At 44.6% G+C, this 20604-nt stretch overlaps 1 protein-coding gene across 5 annotated transcripts in view; it reads left to right on the top strand.

Annotated features, from left to right (window-relative positions):
• Positions 1 to 20604, top strand: part of SRGAP3 (SLIT-ROBO Rho GTPase activating protein 3) — a 321293-nt gene that overhangs the window by 195586 nt on the left and 105103 nt on the right. For all 5 annotated transcript variants that reach the window (XM_050778617.1, XM_050778616.1, XM_050778615.1 and 2 more), the window contains exon 3: positions 4764 to 4926. In XM_050778617.1, the coding sequence (XP_050634574.1) occupies positions 4864 to 4926 (63 nt within the window). In that variant the 5' untranslated portion in view covers positions 4764 to 4863. The remainder of the gene's footprint in view (positions 1 to 4763; positions 4927 to 20604) is intronic.

The following is a 20604-nucleotide window of genomic DNA, read 5'->3' as shown; positions in this document are numbered from 1 at the left end:
ACTTGTGGGGCAGGATCTTGCAGCCTTGGTTGCTACTGCACTCGCAGCACCTAGTCCTGCCGAGCACAGACACACAAATGCAAGGAGGGAATGAGGGCTGGAAGGAATCTTCGCAGCAGCTGCTCACTTCAACTTGAGTCTTCAGCTGCTTTGGGTAACATCCTCCTCCTTGCCTTGGCTCATTGTGCCTCCTGCAATTCTGTCTTAAAACACCACACTGCCTCCTGGCTTGCAGCTTCTGATAAGGACAGCGCTGTCCTCTCTGCCCTTCCTCTCATCTCATCTTTCTGGCTAGATGACCTAGTTAATGGTCCCCAAACTGTCCCAGCAGTTCCCCATCAGTTCCAGATCACTTGTCTTTTTCCTTCCCTCTGAAACTCACCTTCTGGCTGTGGCTTCCATAATTTTGCACATTTAATTCCCTGGTGCTGTTCACTTCTTGCCTCCCAGGTTCAGCTAAGCCCCTGAAGTAATTTAGGTAACAGCTCAATTATCCCATCTCTCTTTTAATCTTTCCATTTCCATCACCACCTAGGAAGCAGTGAAAATGAGACAAGCAATGCATTTTCTGTCCAAACCTACTGCTCCCCTTGCAGTTCTTATCTCAGTTCATGTCATCAGCATCTACCCAGTCGCCTGAGATCTGAGCCTCTGAATCACCTTCTGCTCCTTCCTCCTCTCTCTGCTCTTTCCAGGAAGTTTCCAAGAGGATCTGCTCTCCTGTTGAGAAGTCTCTCAAGTCCATCCTTCTCTGGCCACAAGCCACACCCGGGCCTCACCATCTCTCTTTTGAACCAAGATTACCTCCTGCCTGGTCCTCTTACCAAAAGCCCCATATCCCTGCTCAATCATCAACCCACCTACCCATCCATCCCTTCATCCTTCAATCTGCCTTCCATGATCATGCCAAAACACATGTTTGTTATATCCTACCTCTGCTGAAATAACTTCCATGACTCCCCACTGCCCATAGCAGACATTCTTATTTATTTTAGAAACCGGGTCTTGCCTATTACTCAGGCTGGAATGCAGTGGCATGATCATAGCTCACTGCAGCTTCCACCTCCCGGGCTCCAGTGATCCTCCCACCTCAGTCTCCCAAGTAACTAGGACTATGGGTGTGTGCCACTACGCCTGGCTAATTTTTAAATTTTTTGTAGAGATGGAGTCTTGCTCTGTTGCCCAGGCTGGTCTTGAACTCCTGGACTCAAGTGATCCTCCTGCCTCAGCCTCCCAAAGCCCTGGGACTCAGGCGTGAGCCACTGCACCCGGCCTAATGCAGGCATTCTTAACTCTGGCTGCACATTAGGATCTTCTAGAGAGTATAAAAATATGAGTACCACGCGCTACCCTCAGATATACTGATTTTGTCTTGGATGGGGCCTGGGTCTTGGTGTTTTTTTTAAAAAACTCCCCATGTGATTCTAGCGTACAGGACAGGTTGAGAACTACGTGGTCTAAAAGATAAGGGGTCCCACCCCCTTAGTCTGGCAGTGTCCCACACAATTGGGCCTTTAATCTGTATCCCCAGCCTCATGTCCTACAGTCCTCCACTAACACACTCAGAATTCCAGCTCTTCTGAGCTACTTCACTATATTTGTACCCACTGTTCCTTGTACCCACAATTCCACCCTCTCTCTGACTTCTGACCATTTGAAAAACTCCTACCCATCCTTCAAGACCCAGCACAAATGCAACCTTTTTTCATGGGTCTCTCTTCCATAGCATCTGCTACATGGCAGGCACGTTGCTGGGTGCTGGACATAATGACACAATGGAAATGATCTCTGCTCTCAAAGAGCTCACAGTAGGATAAGGGGGAGAGATGGAAACTCCTTAAGTAGAAGTTCTCTAACTTGAGTATGCATCCAAGTCACCTTGAGGGCTTGTTAAAACACAGATTCTGGGCCCAGCCCTAGGGCTTCTGAGTACGTGGTTTGGGGCTGCCCTGAGAACTTGTATTTTCAAGTTCCTAAGTGATGCTGTTGCTGCTGGTTCAGGGGCCACACTGAGAACCACTGCCTTAGCGTGTGGTCAGGGGAGTGTTCTCTAGGGAGGTATTATCTAAGTTGAACCTCCAGTAATAGAAACAGGCTTTCATGAGAAGAGCAGGGACTGTGGTATTCCAGATAGAGGGAAAAGCGTGAAGACTCCAGTGGGAATAGAAGGGGCCATGTTCCTGGTACCCAGAATGCACTAGAGAAGAACGATGCCTTTTGCAGCTTCTCCAGCAGAGCCCATGCTCTGCGTGTGTCTCTGTTATAGACCGGAACCACCTTCCTCTCTAATTCTATTTTTCTGATGCAGCCACTCATCAGTGAGCCCCTCCAAGGCAGAGTGTGCATCACGGCCACCTTTGGGTGCCCAGAGCCCACCCAAGACCTGACACAGTAGATGTTGAGGGATTCTTAGTTGGGGTCTAATTGTAGTGTCCTGGCTTTTTCTGTAGGCTATAAGCTAAGGAGAAATCCGTTTGTTTCACAGCAGTGTTTTAAATGCTTCATCGTCCCCCCTTTTCCTTAGATAGTTCCCGTCCTTTATCTAAATCTAATTTTCTTCTCTCAAATTTCTGCTGCCTAGATAGATTTTTAGCACATTTGGTGAGAAAAAGAAAAGTTCCTTGAATTCAAGGTAGCCCTCCCCCACCTACCTTCCCAAGCCCCAGGAGATAGGGAGAGATGGGTGGTGGGGGTTGGGTGGGGACAGCAGTTCAGAGGTCCTTCTGCTTGGCTTTGGGAAGGTGGATGTGGTCATAATGGGAGTCAGCAGAATTGCTGTATTAGTCCATTTTCATGCTGCTGATAAAGACATACACAAGATTGGGAAGAAAAAGAAGTTTAATTGGACTCACAGTCCCACATGGCGGGGGAGGCCTCAGAATCATGGTAGGAGGTGAAAGGCACTTCTTATATGGTGGTGGCAAGAGAAAATGAGGAGGAAGCAAAAGCAGAAACCCCTGATAAACCCATCAGATCTCATGAAACGTATTCACTATCATGAGAATAGCACGGGAAAGACTGGCCCCCAAGACCATTCCCACAACATGTGGGAATTCTGGGAGATACAGTTCAAGTTGAGATTTGGGTGGGGACACAACCAAACCATATCAATTGCCTTCCTCAAAAACGCTAATAGTGGGAGGCTGTGTTTTCTGAGAGCAGAACCTTGGCCAGCTCCGGGAGGTGGTCCACACTCAGGACAGGGGTGGGACAAGGCAGGCCTGGGTGGCCCTTGAGCTGCCACCTTAGGTGGTGGGAGGGCCTCTCCCCTCACATCCTGCCTTTCCAACATCTCTCTCCACACTGGAAAGGAGTCAGGGAGAGACTCCAGGTCAGAGGACAAGAGCTTTAGCACACGTGCCCTGCGTGGCAGGAAAAGGTTGTTGGTTTGGTTTCGCTTTTGAATTGCCCTTTCTCTTCCTTCCTGGAGAACGGTGTATCCACCCTTTCCTGAGGCTCACAGAGGGGTCTTTACAAATGCAGATGGTCCTCAACTTGACCATGGGTCGACTTCGAATTTTGAGAATTTACAGTGTTGTGAAAGTGATACACATTCAGTATAAACCATATTTTAAGTACACATAAAACCATTCTGTTTTTCACTTCCAGGATAGCAGTCAACTAATTACATGAGATATTCAACACTTTATTAGAAAATAGGCTTTGTGTGCAACGATTTTGCCCATCCGCAGGCTAATGTGTTCTGAGCACGTGTAAGGTAGGGTAGGCTAAACTATGATGTTCCGTAGTTTGAGCTTACTAAATGCATTTTCAACTTAGGATATCTTCAACTTGTGATGGGTTTATTGGGATGTAGCCCCAAAGTAAGTTGAGGAGCATCTGCAGAGCCAAGAGACAGATTTTCTCTGGTCTCATTAGCATCCTGAGCTTTGGGAAACAATAGTGTAAGAATCTGTGTTTCTCAGACTTGAGTGAGTATCCGAATCCTCTGGAGGGCTTGTTAAAGCCCAGATTGCAGGCCCACCCCCAGAGTGCATGACTCAACAGGTCTGGAGTGGGACTGGAGAGTCTGCATTTCTAACCAGTCCCCAGGTCATGCTTTTGCTGCTGGTCTGGGAGCACACTTTGAGAACCCCTGCTTTAGCATCACACGCAGCTAGAGAGTGCTAATAACCTATCAGTCACTGCAGGACGAAGAGTTTATTTGTCTTGTAGGTACTTGCATTTTCCTTAACTTTTCCTCCTGAATACAGAATCTGAACCCTCTTAGCCCCTTTCCCAACAGCTCCATGGAGGGGCAAAGGCATGTGTTTCCAAGAGCCCAAGAGACAGAAGCCAATCCCTAGGGAAGAACAAATAAGTTAAGAACCCAAGAAAATTACAGGGGTTGAGGGAGGCAGAATGGGGGAGTGGAAGTATCTACTTTTTGTTCTTTCTATTGCATAGTCCCAGAAATCATACAAGTATAATATTTAAAACACAATTGGTTTAGTATTTCTTAGCCCCAGGGGAAGTAGCTTCTTCCCAGAAGGTAGAGGTACCTGGAGCAAGCACCATATTCAGTGGGAGAGTAGAACCGCATAGGCATCAAAGACCTGAGTTCTGGCCACAGTGCTGGTCTGTGACCTTGGAGGATCCCTTCAGCTGTTGCAGCCTGTTTCCCCAGCTGTATAATGTGTAACAACAAGACTGACCTTGAAGGGGCACCATGGCAGTCAAAAGAGCTGAGGTGGGTGACAGCATAAACCACAGTTTGATTACAGTTCCAATGTAGCCAACCTGAGCTTTCTTGGTTTCCACAGGAAGGACCAGTACCTCCTCTCGCCTGTGAACTGTTGGTATCTGGTTCTGCATCAGACCCGGCGGGAGAGCCGAGACCATGCCACCCTCAATGACATCTTCATGAACAATGTAATCGTCCGCCTCTCCCAGATCAGTGAGGATGTCATCAGACTCTTCAAAAAGGTGGGCAAGTAGGCTGCCCCACATGTCCCAGGTCTTTGCCCCAAGCTGGCCCATGGTAACACTATACCAGCCAGGGTGGGATGTGGTTTGGAGACAAGGGAACAGGAGGGGCAGGTGCATTGAAGGATGCAAGTGGCTGAGGGCTGAGCCTGTTTGAACCCTGGATGTGCCTTTTAAAGAGTGTGTTGTCTTAGCCACTTCAGCAATCATTGCCACAAAAATAGAAACCTTTGCATGGCTAGGTAAGTAGTACATGTTCACTGTAGAAAATTTTAAAAAATGGAGATGAGCACACACACAAAAATTAAAATAACCTGAAATGGCATTGTTTGGAGATAATCACTTTGATATCCTATGTGTACAAATGCAAATACATTTTCTGAGAGTGCTTAAATGTGTATATATTCTAGTGTACATATGCATTTTTTCCAAGTCAGATCATAATGCATATATGATTTTACTGCCTGCTTATGTCACCTAACAAATTACATAACACTATATTACATTTTCTCACATCAATAAGTATATTTCTATAACATTTTGAATGGTTACATAGTATTTCATTATATAGATGTACCCTAATTTATTTAATCTCTTATTGTTGAGCACTTAAGTTTATTTCTGTTATTTTACTCTTATAAATAACACTGCTGTGAGCTTCTTTGTCACATTCTCTGTTACTTTCTTAGGATCAGTTTCTGCAGTGGGAATTTTAGAGTTGAAAGTATGCTCATTTTAAGGCTTTTGACAGTGTACCTTATTGCCTTCAGAAAGGTTTTACCCATATAAACAACCAGAAGCTGAGTGTGGAAGGAGCACTGAGGTCTCTGTATCCCATGTTCCTTGCACAGTGCCTGGCATATACAAGGTGCTATGCAAATGTTTGTAGAACTAAACTCACTTTTGTGGATGTCAGTTTCCTTGTCTGTAAAATGGGCGAGTTATTTAGCCTCTGTGAAACTCATCCTCTTTGTCTATCCTGCAGGGTTAAGGTCAGCTACTTCCCAGGAGGGTGAGGGTTAAACAAATGGTGTGCAGGGAGAGTGGCATTATTACAAAGTGGTTTGGGATGTGGCCTCTGGGTCCAGAATTCTTAAGTTCTTGGGTTCATAATCCTGGTTCCATCATTTATTAGCTGTGTATTTTTGGGTTTGTTACTTCAATGCTCTGTGCCTCAGTTTCCTCATTTGTGAAATGGGGATAGAGATAAATACCCATGGGCAGATGGAAGGATTAACAGGCTTGTTGTTCCTGTGTACAGCGTGGAGAGCATCACCTGGCACTTAGTAAATGCTCATGAAAGCTGACTATTATTATGCAGATTTAAGGGACTATTATCACCAAAAGAATCTAGCTCATCTCTTCTTGCCAGGTGCCAGTTTCAGGGGTTTGGTGACCTGAGATTGCTAGAAGCACAAAGAAGGGGACGAGTTGATTGAAAATATAATCATGTCTCCATGGTCTGCGTTTGGATTGTCCACTGTGAGGATTACTTCTATAGCAAAATTGTAATCGCAGGCTAATTTTCTTCTGCCACACAATATGCTTCTGGTCTCCTTCTGGGGTTGTGTTTATGAAATGTGGGCTGACTTTCATATTTGCATAAGCAAACATAATTAGGAAGGTAAATACAGTGCAAAGAAAAAAAAAAATTACACAGTGCTTTGCAAAGCCAAACTGAAGTGATCCAGACATCTGCAAGTTTGGGGTGGTGGTTCCATTCCCAGCCCCCGCCGGCTGCTGCTGTCACATCTTTTTTCCTGGGTGGGAGTGACTCACAGAGAAAGGGTCATCCAGGCCTTTAGGAAATGAAGGGTCTTTTTCCTGAGCTGAGCCCTGGGACAAGTGAGATAAATCTTTTCAGTTCTCATTTAGGCTGACAGCAGCCTGACTTGTGATGGAGGTTAACAGGCTGGAAAATAATGAAAAAAAATGTCTACAGCTGAGCTCCTGGCTGCCTTGTTACCAGGCCTGTGCCTGTGGAACAAAGGAAATAACCCAGCCCACAGGGGTTTGGAGAGAGGCGCGGACAGAGCCTGGCTGTCTGACTTTGCACAGCACGGCCCCTTTGTGTTGCATCAGTTATACCTAATTTCGGAACGGTGGCCGGCACTCTTTACATAATAATAGTTCCCGCAGACCTCAAAGCAACTATGGAGGCTGCTCTCTGGTCAGACTGGGGATCCTCACGCACTCCATTTTACAGGTGAGGAAGTAAAGTGTTGGGAGGCTGCAAGGAGAACCCAGACTTGGTTGCTTTGGGCCCCTTGTCATTACCAGCAGGAGGCAGCGTGGCTGGGCTTTTGGAGTTTGTTTCAGAACCGCCTATCACTGCACCCTGGGCAAGTCTCTCTGAGTCTCAGTTTTCTCATCTCGGAAATGGAGATGGTAACAATGCCAACTTCACAGGGGGCCGCTTTAATACATAGAGGTGGGCCAAGTGTCCCCAGGCCTGGTATCTAGTAGGTGCTTATTAAATGGTAGCTTGCCAGTGATCCCTAAGAACAGAAACCACTCCCCATGTCTGAGCTGGGGTCCTAGGGCTCTACCAAGCCACATTCTGGCAGTGAGGCTGCAGGAGATGGGAGCGGCTACTAGGCCAGGTGTCTGTCCTGTGCCTATCTTCTGGCCTGGGCAGCTGCCCCGCCTGCCAGCCTCTTACTGATGCGGGAGGTGGTTTGACTTCATAACTTACCTTTTCATGATTCTCTATTTCCCCTTTAGAAGTGGAGTCTGTTCTTATGACTAGAGGCAGCACTTCAAATTCCAGAAGCCCATGCACGTGGCCCTTGCTTTAAGTGTGAGATGTGGATCAGCCATAGTAAAATTAAACTGAATGAGATCCAGGAGGCCATCTTTAGTGATCAGGACTCTTACGGTGGCAGACAGCAGAAATGCAGCTTACCCTGCTTTAAGAGAAAAAGGGATCTTACTAGTCATAAGCCTGGCTTCAGGCATGGGGGGCTTCAGGGGAACAAAGGATGTTACTAGAATTCTCTCTGCAACTCTGCTCCTGTTTTCTCTGTTTCCCTTTTTTTTGGTGGGGGGAGGCTCGGGGCTCTTTCATAGTCAGCCCCCCGCCATGTGATAACCAGAGGCCCCTGGCATCTCCAGGCTTACATCCTCTCTGCTTCAAGTCCCTTTTCACAGAATGGGATTTTTTGGTCTCTGATTGGTCCAGCACGGGTCACGTGAGCACACCCTGGGCTGCTTCTGTGGCTGCGGCGCTGCAAGGCTCTGCCTCACCAGGCCAGGAAGCATACCTGTCCCTGAAGCCAGATGCACTCTCAGTTCCACCTGACCCATGGGACTAAGAATGGGTGAGGGGTGGTTCCCCAAGAAAAGTAGGAGTGCCTTTACAAGAAGAGGGGAGAAATAAAACAGGAGATGGCCACTGGACTCTCTTTTCCAGCCCTTTTATCATCCTCTACAGCAGCTGTACGCCTCTGCTAGATGTCCCTCAATAAAGAATGCTCCTTACCTCTCACAATAGCTCATTCCATGTGGGGACATCCGTGATCAATAGAAAATTCTCCCAAATGCCGAAATGGAATCTTGTAGTGTTTTCACTAACGGGTCCTGATCATCCCTAGAGGGCCAAACAGATCAGACCCACATCGAAACCTGTCAGTTGCTTGAAGGCAGGAATCATGACCATCCACCGGTCCTTCCTGCCTGTGGGCAGATGTCTCAGGTTCCTTCCATCATCCTCCTGGAATTTGGCTTTGTGTTCTGTCCCCATATCAGTCGCTGTCCCTGAGTCATGCTTCAGGTCTCCTCTGACTGACAGAAGTTACTATTCAGAACCAGTCAGAATACTCTAGGAAGGTCTGAGCAGCTCAGGGCAGAGCAGGGCTGTCCAGACACTTTATTTCTCATAATAAGACCCGTGAAAGTGTTTGCCTCTTTAATGATTGTTTTACCACATGATTGACACAGTGAACTCTCGGTCAGCAAAAAGTCCCAGGTATTTTTGTACCAATTGTTTTTTAACCTAGCCTTTGACTTCTGCTTTTGTGTTTCTTCATATTTACCCTTCTAAAACTTCGTTTTGTTAAATTCTGGTCAAATGGGATCAGTGTCCTTATTTGGGTGATTTTTCAAGCAGCAGGAGGGTAACTGCCAAGAGGTCCTAATTCCTCCTCTGTGGGAAAAGACTGTTTTGTAACTTCTCCATGTCTTCCTCCTCGGTGTCACCTTCTGTGTGTCAATTCTTTGGCCTCCTGTTTGATTCTTCTCTGTCTTCTTTGTGAGAGGTGGAAAGTGGGGCAAAGGGTTGAGAATAAATTCACAGTGAAAGTGCCCCTGGAGTTGGGTGTTGGCATATGAATAAGAGCCTGCTGAATGGGGAAAGGAGGTTGGGAGTTCAGGGTCTGGAGAAAGGCAAGAGCCAGTGCGTAGAGTTTATTGTGATGAAGGTCGAAGGAAAAAACTCAGAACACAGGCTGAAAAATGGCAGTGCACAACTGAGTTTGGCTCTGACGTATAATCGTCTTGGCCCATACTATGTTAAGAAAGATTAAGCTGACATTTAAGCATTTAAAGATTTCTCCTAAAATCACGATTTTGTGTTTCTTTTGCAAAATCAGAAGCTCTAACTATACCAGCCCCACGTGGACTCACACTTGGCATCAGCTGGCGGTAGCTGAGTGGCCGCCAGCCCCGCAGCCTGGGCACGCTGTCTCTGCCACTCCACTGACCCTGCTACCGCATTTTACCTTACGTGGTTCCTTGATTTTGATTCTCTGGCCCTTTGTACATTTGAGTTTGTGACCCCACCTTTAAACATTACCTAACTGTGGTTCTTAAATTCCAGCGTGCATCAGGATCACCTGGAGGCTTTATTAAATGCAGACTGCTGGGCCTCAGTCCCACAGTTTCCGATTCAGTAGGTTTAAGGTGGGGCCTCAGAACCTGCATTTCTAGCATATTCCCAGGTGATACTGATGCTTCTGGTCTGGGGACCATACATAGAGAATGAGTCCTAGTCCAACCTCCTTGTTTCACAGATGAGGAAACTGAGGTTCGTGTTTGGCAAATGCAGAGTCTGGCTCCAAACTCGGGTTTTCACCTCCAGCTCCAGGACTAAAGCCACTACCCCATGTGCTGCACCAGGTGGGAGGGTCAATCCGCATCCCACTTGCTCTCCTTCTCCCCACTAACCGTTTCTGAAACTGGGTATTGAAGCCCATTCCATTTCCAGTCTCATTCTGTTTTCTTCAGCTTCCTTAACAATAGCCATCCATTATTCTATGCTCTGATGCCTGCGGAATCTAATTACTTGCCCCAGCCGTGATGTGAATTTGATGGTTGGAAGCTGTGGTGTTAGAAGGAAGCACTAATGAGGAAAGACTCTTTGCAGAGAAGAGAGGCCACTTGGGGGGCTTGTGTTTGAAAGCAGCCATTCACTGTGTGGCAACAAGGACTTGGTCTTGAGTGAGTTGGTCTTGAGTGAGTTTTCTCGTTCCCGCCTCGAAGATGTCCATCGCATTTCATAAATAAATCAGGGCTTTTTGTGTTCCATAATTGCCTTGCTTTGTAACTGAGATCAAAAGCACCAGTGGCCTTGGATTCAAAGCCAAGTTTATATTTTATTTTTTGGTTGCATGAGAGAGTAGAGTGAGGGTGTGCATGCTGGAGGGTCCAGCTATGAGGCCTGCATGGGGAAGGAGAGGGAGAGAGCAGAGTGGGCACGCTGCCAAGGGATGAGGCGCCTTCAGCCAATCTCCACCGTCTCCCAGGGAGATGAAGTCGCGAACGGTCACTCTGCCAGTAGAGCCTGCTAAGCCGGTCATCATCAGGCACTCCCAACTCATTTAATAAACATATATTAGCACTAGCATGACAGTAGGTAAACAATAATTATAGATAACAAACAGTGAGCAAATGCCTGCAGTTTGCCAGGCTCTGGGCTAAGCATTCTATACACATTTAACTCTTCAAACCTAAGAGGAAGATGCTGCCATTATCCCATTTTACAGATGAGGAAACTGATGCCAAGAAAGGTGAGGTTAGGGTGTGTCCAACCCCAGAGTCCATACTCAGATCCAGATGTGTCCAACCCCAGAGTTCATACTCAGTGGTAAAGGCAGGTGCCAAAGAAGATAGAGCCAGGTGCAGTGGCTCACACCTGTGATCCCAGCACTTTGGGAGGTTGAGGGGGAGGATTGCTTGAGCTCAGGTGTTTGAGACCAAAAACAGAGACACCCTGTCTCTACAAAAAATAAATTAGCCAGGCATGGTGACATGTGCCTGTGGTCCCAGCTACTCAGGAAGTTGAGGCAGGAGGATCATTTAAGCCCAGGAAGTTGAAGCTGCTGTGAGCTGTGATCACTCTATTGCACTGGGTGACAGAGTGATACCATATCTCAAAAACATTAATTAAAAAAAACTAAAGTAGATAGATAAACGACTCAGACACAATGCCCTCCTCTCCCTCAAGGAGCTTCCAGTGCAGTCTGAAAGCAGAGACAGGTGTGAAGCGGTAACTCATTCAGATACAGCAGAAAGGGATGGTTATTGCCACAGAAGTTTGTTCAGAGGGAGGAGAACTTCTAACCTGGGATCGGGAAGGTTAGAGGTGGGGGAAGCAGCATTTGAAGCGGGCCCTTCAGAGTTGTCCTGAGCTACAGCGAGGAGGCTGAGCCTTTAAACCCTCATGTTGGGTAGTCATTGGATGTGGGTTCCCTCTAAAAGAGCTTGTGGGCTTGGGCAGATGATGCCTGTGCAACCAAGGCAGTTCCAAAGTGGCTGACACCTGAGGGTGTCCATTGGCAGCACTTTCCTGCAGCTGGGGAATAGGTTCCCCAGGCCTGAAGGGGATCTGAGTGGTGTGTCACAGCGCCCACAGCAGATGTGCAGGATTTAGGGAAAGTGGGAGACGGAATCCACACCAAAGCAGAAGCCAGTGGGAGGAAAATCTGGGTCCTGGATCATGAAGAGGTGGGTAGTCTAGCGCAGTGGCCAAGGCTGGGGCTGGACTCTGATTTCATCTCCGTCTTGCCACTTTCCTGCTATGTGAGCTCTGCCTAATCCCTTAAACTCTCTCAGTTTTGTCACTTTCAAAGTGGAGCTAATAATAGCCTCCATCAAAAGGTTGTTGTAAGGACTAAAAAATTATGTAAAATGTCTACCCGGTACACAATAAACAATCTATAAATAATATTATAGCTATTAGGCCAGGCATGGTGGCTTATATCTGTAACCCCAGAGCTTTGGGAGGCTGAGGTGGGAGGATTGCTTGAGACCAGGAGTTTGAAACCAACTTGGGCAACATAGCAATACCCCATCTCTACAGAAAAATTAAAAATTAGTCAGGTGTGATGGTTCATGCCTGTAGTCCAAGCTACTTGCGAGGCTGAGGCTGGAGGATTGCTTAAGGCTGGAGGATTGCTTAAGCCTGGGAGTTTGGGGCTGCAGCGAGCCAAGATTGTACCACTGTACTCCAGCCTGGGCAACAGAGAGAGACCCTGTCTCTAATATATATATAAAATATATAATTTATATCTAATATATCTAAAATATATATTTATATAATACATAATATATATTTATATATAAAATAATGTAAAAAATATATAATATATAATATATAATAATCTATTATATATAATTGATTATAATATATATTAGCTATTATTGGGATGATTATTTGGACTTTGAGAAGAAATTTAATGAGAATGAGATTGGAGATGGGATGAAGGAAGATTTTTTCAGGGCATACAGGTTAAACAAAGGGTCAGAAATAAGAAAATATGCTCAGGAACCACTCACTAATTAGTTCTTTTTTTTTTTTTTTTTTTTTTTTTTTTTTTTTTTTTTTTTGAGACGGAGTCTCGCTCTGTCACCCAGGCTGGAGTGCAGTGGCCGGATCTCAGCTCACTGCAAGCTCCGCCTCCTGGGTTTACGCCATTCTCCTGCCTCAGCCTCCCGAGTAGCTGGGACTACAGGCACCCGCCACCTCGCCCGGCTAGTTTTTTGTATTTTTTTTAGTAGAGACGAGGTTTCACCGTGTTAACCAGGATGGTCTCGATCTTCTGACCTTGTGATCCGCCCGTCTTGGCCTCCCAAAGTGCTGGGATTACAGGCTTGAGCCGCCGCGCCCGGCCAATTAGTTCTAAATGATGGTAGTCTTGTCTCTCCTTTTATAACCTCTAATTTCTTTTTCTTGCCTTATTGTCTTGGCTAGGACCTTCATCCAGTACAGTGTGGAGGGAAGTGACACCCTTGACTCTTAAAAGGCATGCTTCTGATTTTTTATCATTTAAGACAAAAACTCTTAGCAAATTAGGAATAAATAGGAACTCCGCCTGATAAAAGGTATTATCAAAGCCAACAGCAAGTCATGCTTGCTGCTGAAGATAATTCAGCAAGATGGCTGCTTAAAGATTAATATACAAAAGTTAATAATGCTTCTGTGTGCCAGCTACATCCAATTAGAAAATGTCATTTAAATGTATACATTAGAAAACAAGAATAATTGAAACTGATGCCATTGCGGCTACAAATTAGCTGTATCACAGAAGTTTTGATAAGTGATGCTGTCATTGTCATTCATATATAAATATTTCATAATTTTCATTATAATTTCTTTGACTACAAATTATTCAGAATTAGGTTTGGGTTTTAAAAAAATTTCAAAGGTTTTGTTTTTAAAGGCTTCTTATTTTTAGTTTCTAAATTTATTGGATCATAAGAAAATTAAGACAATAGAAATTTATTTTTGTTTTTTGTGTTTTGTTTTGTTTGTTTATTTTTTGAGATGGGTTTCACTCTGTTGCCCAGGCTGGAGTGCAGTGGTGTGATCATAACTCACTGCAGCCTTGAACTCCTGGGCTCAAGAAATCCTCTTGCCTTAGCCTCCTGAGTAGCTGGGACTACAGGGGTATGCCACCACACCCTGCAATTTTTTTTTCCAGTTTTTGTAGAGACAGGGTCTCACTTTGTTGCCCAGGCTGTTTTTGAACTGCTGGCCTCAAGCAATCCTCCCATCTCAGCCTCCCAAAGTGCTGGGATTACAGGCACGAGCCACCGCACCTCGCAAGGTTATGTGTTTTTTGGTATTTGTTGGAGCATTGGCCTTATCAGCTATCAAGTCTTCCTCTGGAGTGATAGTCAGACATTACTAGAGCAGGGCTAGACCAACTGATCAATTGGACTGAAAAGAGCCCAGAAACAGAGCCCTCCATATATGGAAACTCGGTCAACGACAGTGGTGCATTACGGATCAGAGGGAAAAGGATGACTACTTAGTACATGGGGCTGATTCAACTGATTGTTTGTCCTTTTCTTATTATTTGTAAGAGCTGATTTTATACATACATATACATATACATTGCTCATGTGGAAAAATATAAGGCCTTTACCTTAGTTTACAGAAATATATTCTGGAAAGCTTAAGGTGCTAAAGGTAAAAAGCAACACTTCAAGACTTTTGAAAGACAATGTAGATTACATTTAATATTTAAAACCTTGGTATGGGAAAAGGCTGCTTAAAGAAAGCATTAAAAAGCACAACCATAAAAGAAAATATTGATTAATTTCATTATATAAAAATAAAAAAATCTTCCATACAACAATAAATAAATAGAAAATATGGCCAAGACAAGGAGAAGATATTTGGCATACACAGAATCAATAAAAAGTTAATACCCAGAATATAAAATCAGCTCTTACAAATTAATAAGAAAAGGAAAAACAACCCAGTAGAAACCTAGTTGTAAGTGACTCACACCTGTAATCTCAGCACTTCAGGGGCTGAGGTGGGAGGATTACTTGAGGCCAGGAGTTGAACACGAGCCTGGGCAATATAGGGAGACCCCGACTCTACAAATAATAATTTTTGTAAAATTAGCCAAGTGTGGTGGTGTGTGCTTGTGGTCTCAGCTACTCAGGAGGCTGAGGTGGGAGGATCTCCTGAGCCCAGGAGGTCGAGGCTGCAGTGAGCTATGATTATACTACTGCACTCCAGCCTGGGCAACTGAGCAAGACTCTGCCTAAAAAAAAATTAAAAAGTGAAACTTAAATGGTCAGTGATATAAGAAAAGATGCTCATAATTACTGGTAATCAGGAAAAGGTAAAAGAAAACAAAATGAGATACAATCTGACTCCCAGTTGGTAGGTAAAACAATCCTAAGTGCTGGCAAGAATGTGGAGCCTCAGGACCCTCATACATTCCCAGTAAACATGTAAATAAGTCCAGCTCCTTGAGAGAATAATCAGGCAGTATCTAGTAACAGGGCAGGAAGGGGTACAGACCTTTTGACCCGACAATTTTACTTCTAAATATAACCCAAAGATATTCTAGCATATCTGCACACACACAAAACTGTATGAGAATGTTTGCTGCAGTGGTGTTTCCAATAGAGAAACAGAAATAACCTAAATGTCCATCATTAGGGAAATGGTTAAATAGGCTGTGGGTAGTTGCATCATGGAATCTTATACGATAGTGAAGATGAGCTAGATCTACAAGTATCAATGTGAATAAAACTTGAAAACTTAATGTTGGGTGAAAAAAGTAAGGTACAGTATGATGTTTTTATAAAATTTGGAACACAGATGAATACTTTATATGGTTCATATGGTTAGACACCTGGCTGAAATAAAGCTATGCAAATGTAGAATGTGTAAGAATACGCAGCAGTCTCAGAATTGTAATTGAGGAAAGAGGGAGCAAGGAAGGAGACCAAGAACATTTCCAGTGTATCTATAACATTTTGCTTCCTAAAAATAATTTTGAAGCAGAAATAGCAAAATGTTGTTATCTAATTTGAGTGGTGTGTTCCTGGGTGTTTGTTATTGTTCTCTCTCCTTTTCTGCATATTTTAGATGTTGGAAGACTGAAATTAAAGATAAAAATAAGGAAAGTGAGGTTGGAGACAGGTCGAGGACGCCTTTGGGTGTCAGAGTGAGAAGCTGGGGTTTATTTTCTAGACATTAGAGATCCACTGAAGGTTCTTGAATAGAGGGGTGAAATGATCAGAGACAAGTTGAAGGATGATTAATTTGATACGGTATGTTTAATGGCTTTGAAAAGAGATTTTGGATGGACGGTGCACGTTATTATACATATACACTTGTATATATACACTTGTGAAAGATAATGGGGCCTGGATCAGGGAGATTGATACAGGAATGCGAAGGAAGGAAGGAAAGGAAAAATGGATGAATGGATGAGTGGGTTGATGGATGGATGGATGGATGAATGAATGAATGGATGAGTGGATGAGTGGGTTGATGGGTAGACGGATGGTTAAAAGAAAGGATGGATGAATGCATGGGTAGGTTGATAGATAGATGGGTGGATGGATAAATGGATCAGTGGGTGAGTATATGGGTGATATGGATGAATAGGCAAATGGGTGGAGAGGTGGATAGATGGGTGAATACATACATAGAGACATTTTTGAAATGCCAATGCAATCCTCATTTACATCCTGTCCACAAATAATTCAAGTGAAACAGAAGATCAGGTTATAAAATGACAAGGAGGTTAAAGTGATGTCTCAAGTCAGTGATTCAACGGTAATAAGTGATCAATAATGCTTTGAAACCAACAAATAAACCTAACAACATCCATAGTCATCTTGAAGATAAGTAGAGTGGGAGGAAGCAGCTCAAAACTGAGCAGCTTCAGGTTTTCATAGATACTGGCTTTTCAGGAAGACAGCCCTGTCACTTCCCATGACATGTATGCAGGCTTTCATCTTACCCTCAACCATAGCTCCTGATCTGTGAGTGACTCTTAGAGAGAGAGAGAGAGAGAGAGAGAGAGAGAGAGAGAGAGATTATATATATATATATATATATATATAAAAAAATATATAAAACATCGACATCAGGAACACAATCAAGAAAGATTACTCCTGAGTATGTGAGTATGTTCTGGGCCCACAGAGATTCAGCCCAACTTTCCACACCATCCCCAGCTACCTCGGCTTGGAAGCCAGGGTGGGGCAGGATTGAGTAACAGATGACAGGAGATTCTGCAAGATGGCACAGGGCACTGTATGTTTTCTGACATTTATGATGATCTAAAGCAGAGCTGTGTAAATATCAATATGTTTTCTATACTAAGGCAGAAGAGTATTCATGTTTTATAATTATTTTTATAAGTTTAGGGAAAGAAGACCTTAAAGGTGCTTAGAGTGCTAACTTTCCGAATGGAGGCAACTCGGTTGAGAATATCACATTCACTAGCTCTATGGCCTTGGGCAAATTACTCACCCTTCCTGAGCGTCTGTGTTCTAATCTTCAAAATAGATTCAACAATTGTGCCTCGCATAAAGGGCTGATCTTAGGCTTACATGAGGTATTGTCTCATAAAGCAGTTAGCATTGTGCCTGGCACATGCCAAGAGATCAAGAAACAATAACTATTATTGTTATTATCCACAATGGTATGTATTATAAGTACATTAGTAGTAATTATACTAAGAATTATTATTAATAAGTATTACCATTATTAATAATATTTAGTATTATCAGTAGAGATCCAGAAACTTCTACCATGACCATGTCAGATCACTTTTCATAACCATTCCAAGGTATCCTTGGACTTCCTCAGGCCTGTTATGTAAAGCAGTTCTGAAAGTGAAGCTTTCAGCATAAACAGGGTCCCAAAGCAAGGCTGGGAGTCATTGCAGGGAAAGGAAATGCTGGCCACAGTGCTAGACTCACTGCCTCCGTGCATGCCTGGGCTCCTGGGTGTGCATGAGTGGGGCTCACCACTGCCAAGAATGTCCAAGTGGTTCCAGGGCCTTCCTGCTTCTTTGCAGTCTGATATCCCAGCCCTGGCAACAGTAGGAAGAGCTAAGGACTCGAATCTGCATTCTTAAAAAATGAGTAGATGACAACATTTGGAGTTCAGCAACAGGAGGCATAAATTAGTGTGGGAAGGGAAGGAGAATAGGGAGGAGTCCAGGAGCAGGGAAAGGAAGAAAATGGGAGGCAGAGGGAAAGAATAAAAGGATTAGGATAGAGGGTGGGCAGGAACCCGGCTAAGGAGGATGTTTGAAAGCAGAGGTTCGCACCCAGATGGAGAGCCGATGGCCCGGTTATTGGCAACCAAAGCCCTGGCTAGGAATGGGAGTGAGCCATTAGCTGTTGGAGCTGCTGTGTTCGGGGGCTGACCTTCCAGCACAGGCTGGAGAAGCCTGATCCTCTGAGACACGCCTTTTAAACCTTTGCTTTGGAAATAAAAACACAATCGCTTTGGGAGATGGCCCGTGCTTACATATATCATGTATTTAAATAGGGAACATCTGTGGGTCTCAAGTTTTGTGATTTGATGAGAAAACAAGCCAGAGTGTGGAGAAGCAGTGGGTAGGATCTGTCGGCATCTAGGACTGAAAGAGACAAAGGATTTTGTTGTTGTTGTTGTTGAATTGTGTTTGTTTCCTGTTGTTGTTTTTGAATCCCAGAATTAGGAAAATCATGAAATGTCCCTAAGAGTAACCCAACATGAGAACATCTACTCAAGCAAAGAGTGAGAAAACAGAGACAGGGGCTGGCTGAAGTAGCGTTTGATGAGACAGGAGAAGAGCGGCCCAACACAGATAACTGGGAGTTAACAAAGGCCACCTGTCTTACTCCTGCATTACAATTTTCTAAAAGATTGTTTAGGATGGTCTCATTGGGAGAAATGAAAGGGGTATGTGTGTGTGTATGTGTGTGTGTGAGGTGTTGTTCTTAAAACCCAACATTTTAAGATGGTATTATATTTTAGACATAGAGAGTGACATTAGCTCTGGAAATGACCCATCTTTGAGTTAGTTTGAGGGAGATAGACACGTGCCCTTTAAAAACAGAGTTTTTTAGGCCAGGTGTGGTGGCTGATGCCTGTAATCCCAGCACTTTGGGATGCTGAGGCAGGTGGATCACCTGAGGTCAGGAGTTCAAGACCAGCCTGGCCAACATGGTGAAAACCCGTCTCTACTAAAAAGACAAAAATTAGCTGGGCCTGGTGGTACATACCAGTAATCCCAGCTACTTGGGAGGCTGAGGCAGGAGAATCCCTTGAACCCGAGAGATGGAGGTTGCAGTGAGCTGAGATTGCACCACTGCACTCCAGCCTGGGTCTCAAAGCAAAACTCCATCTCAAAACAACAACAACAAAAGAAATAGAGCTTTTCGAATGTAACTCATAAAGTCCTAGGACCTACTGTGAGGTTTTTGAGAGTTTTTCCTAAAAAGCATGATGATCCCTGCATTGAAACCAAAATCAAATCATACAGGGCAAGATTTTCATGGCAAAGGAATTGATTTAATTCAGAGCTGTGTGTGTCAAGAACTTTGTCAGCTGATTTCATCTTGACATGAATTAATATTTGCTTGATTTTTTTTTTCAAAGAAATAAGGGTCAGAGGTGACCATCCTTTACTCCTCTCTAGTTTCCTACTGCTCCTGCACAATGATGAGCTTATCCGCAGGCATTTACAGAGCGCTTTTTGTATGTAGGTGTTCGTAATCGGCATCGTGGGACATTCTCCGAAGCCAGGGTTCTGGTCTTTAGGGAGCATGTGCTCTAATTGTTGGGAAATTAGTCCTTTTGCAGGAACTCTTTGAAAACTGATGCTTGGTGGAGGGTTTTCAGAAGGCCGTCTCATTCAGTGGTTGTTTTGGTATCTACAGACTGACATAAGCATGGATTACCTTAGTATGCTTTCAAATAAGCAAAAATGAAAATGTATGGTATCCTGTAAACTGATGAAATACAGAAGTGAATCTTGTTTAGGCACCACTAGATCTAGGGACTGAAAGGCTCTGGCTGTCTGCCCTAGTGGGCCTGGTACTGCAGGCAGTGCAGTACTCCTGATGACCCCTTTAGCAACCCCAGGGGAGAGATGATCTGAGACTGTGGTTATGAGAAAGCTCCCAGGGATGATTCTTCATTGGCTTAGCCTGGAACACGTGTTTGTCTCTGATCTGATCACTGAAGGCAAGGAGCTGGAGCCTGGTCAGACCCTACCCCTGCCTGATGATCTTGTGTGGCCAGGCAAACAGGAGCCTGTTCCACCTACATCTCATCTTCTGTTAGCAGAAGAAGGAGGAAGGGAGAAGCAAGACATGGCCATCATGGCTGGTTTATTCCTAGCAGAGAAGGTGGGCTAAAGAGGATGAGATCTGCTTGTAAGTTGGGGCAAGGCCCAGAGATGCAGATTTCTGCGCAGGTGATGAGAAAGTGCGTTGGCCAGGTAGGTGATGTCTGGAGGGCAGGGCCTCCTTTGTATTTTCCTTGTGGTCTGGACTCATCTCCATTACAGCCTTGTGATGACTTTTTTTCACTGTGGGTCTGCATCTTGAACTAAGTCCTAAGGAAGTAGATCAGAGTAAGTTGCTATGAGGGCCAACTTTGGAGTCAGACCAGTCAAAAAGCTGAATCTTGTCTCTGCGGCTTTCTAGCTGTGCAACCCTGGAGAAGTTGCTCAGCCCTCCTGAACCTCCAGCCCCCCCACCCTGCTTATCTGTCAAGTGGGAATAATTATAGCAGTTCCTGTAAATATTTAAATTAGATAATGCATGGGAGTGACATTGGATAGTATTCAACAAATGGAGTCAGGCGCTGTGGCTTATGCCTGTAATCCCGGCACCTTGGGAGGTTGAAGCAGGCCAATCACTTGAGCCCAGCCAGGAGTTCGAGACCAACCTAGGCAACATGGTGAGACTCTATCTCTA

The sequence above is a fragment of the Macaca thibetana genome, chromosome 2, assembly GCF_024542745.1.
Source record: "Macaca thibetana thibetana isolate TM-01 chromosome 2, ASM2454274v1, whole genome shotgun sequence".
In the NCBI taxonomy this organism is placed as follows: domain Eukaryota; kingdom Metazoa; phylum Chordata; class Mammalia; order Primates; family Cercopithecidae; genus Macaca; species Macaca thibetana.
Note: the sequence above shows the minus strand (reverse complement) of the source record. Positions and strands in the feature narration are given on the sequence as shown.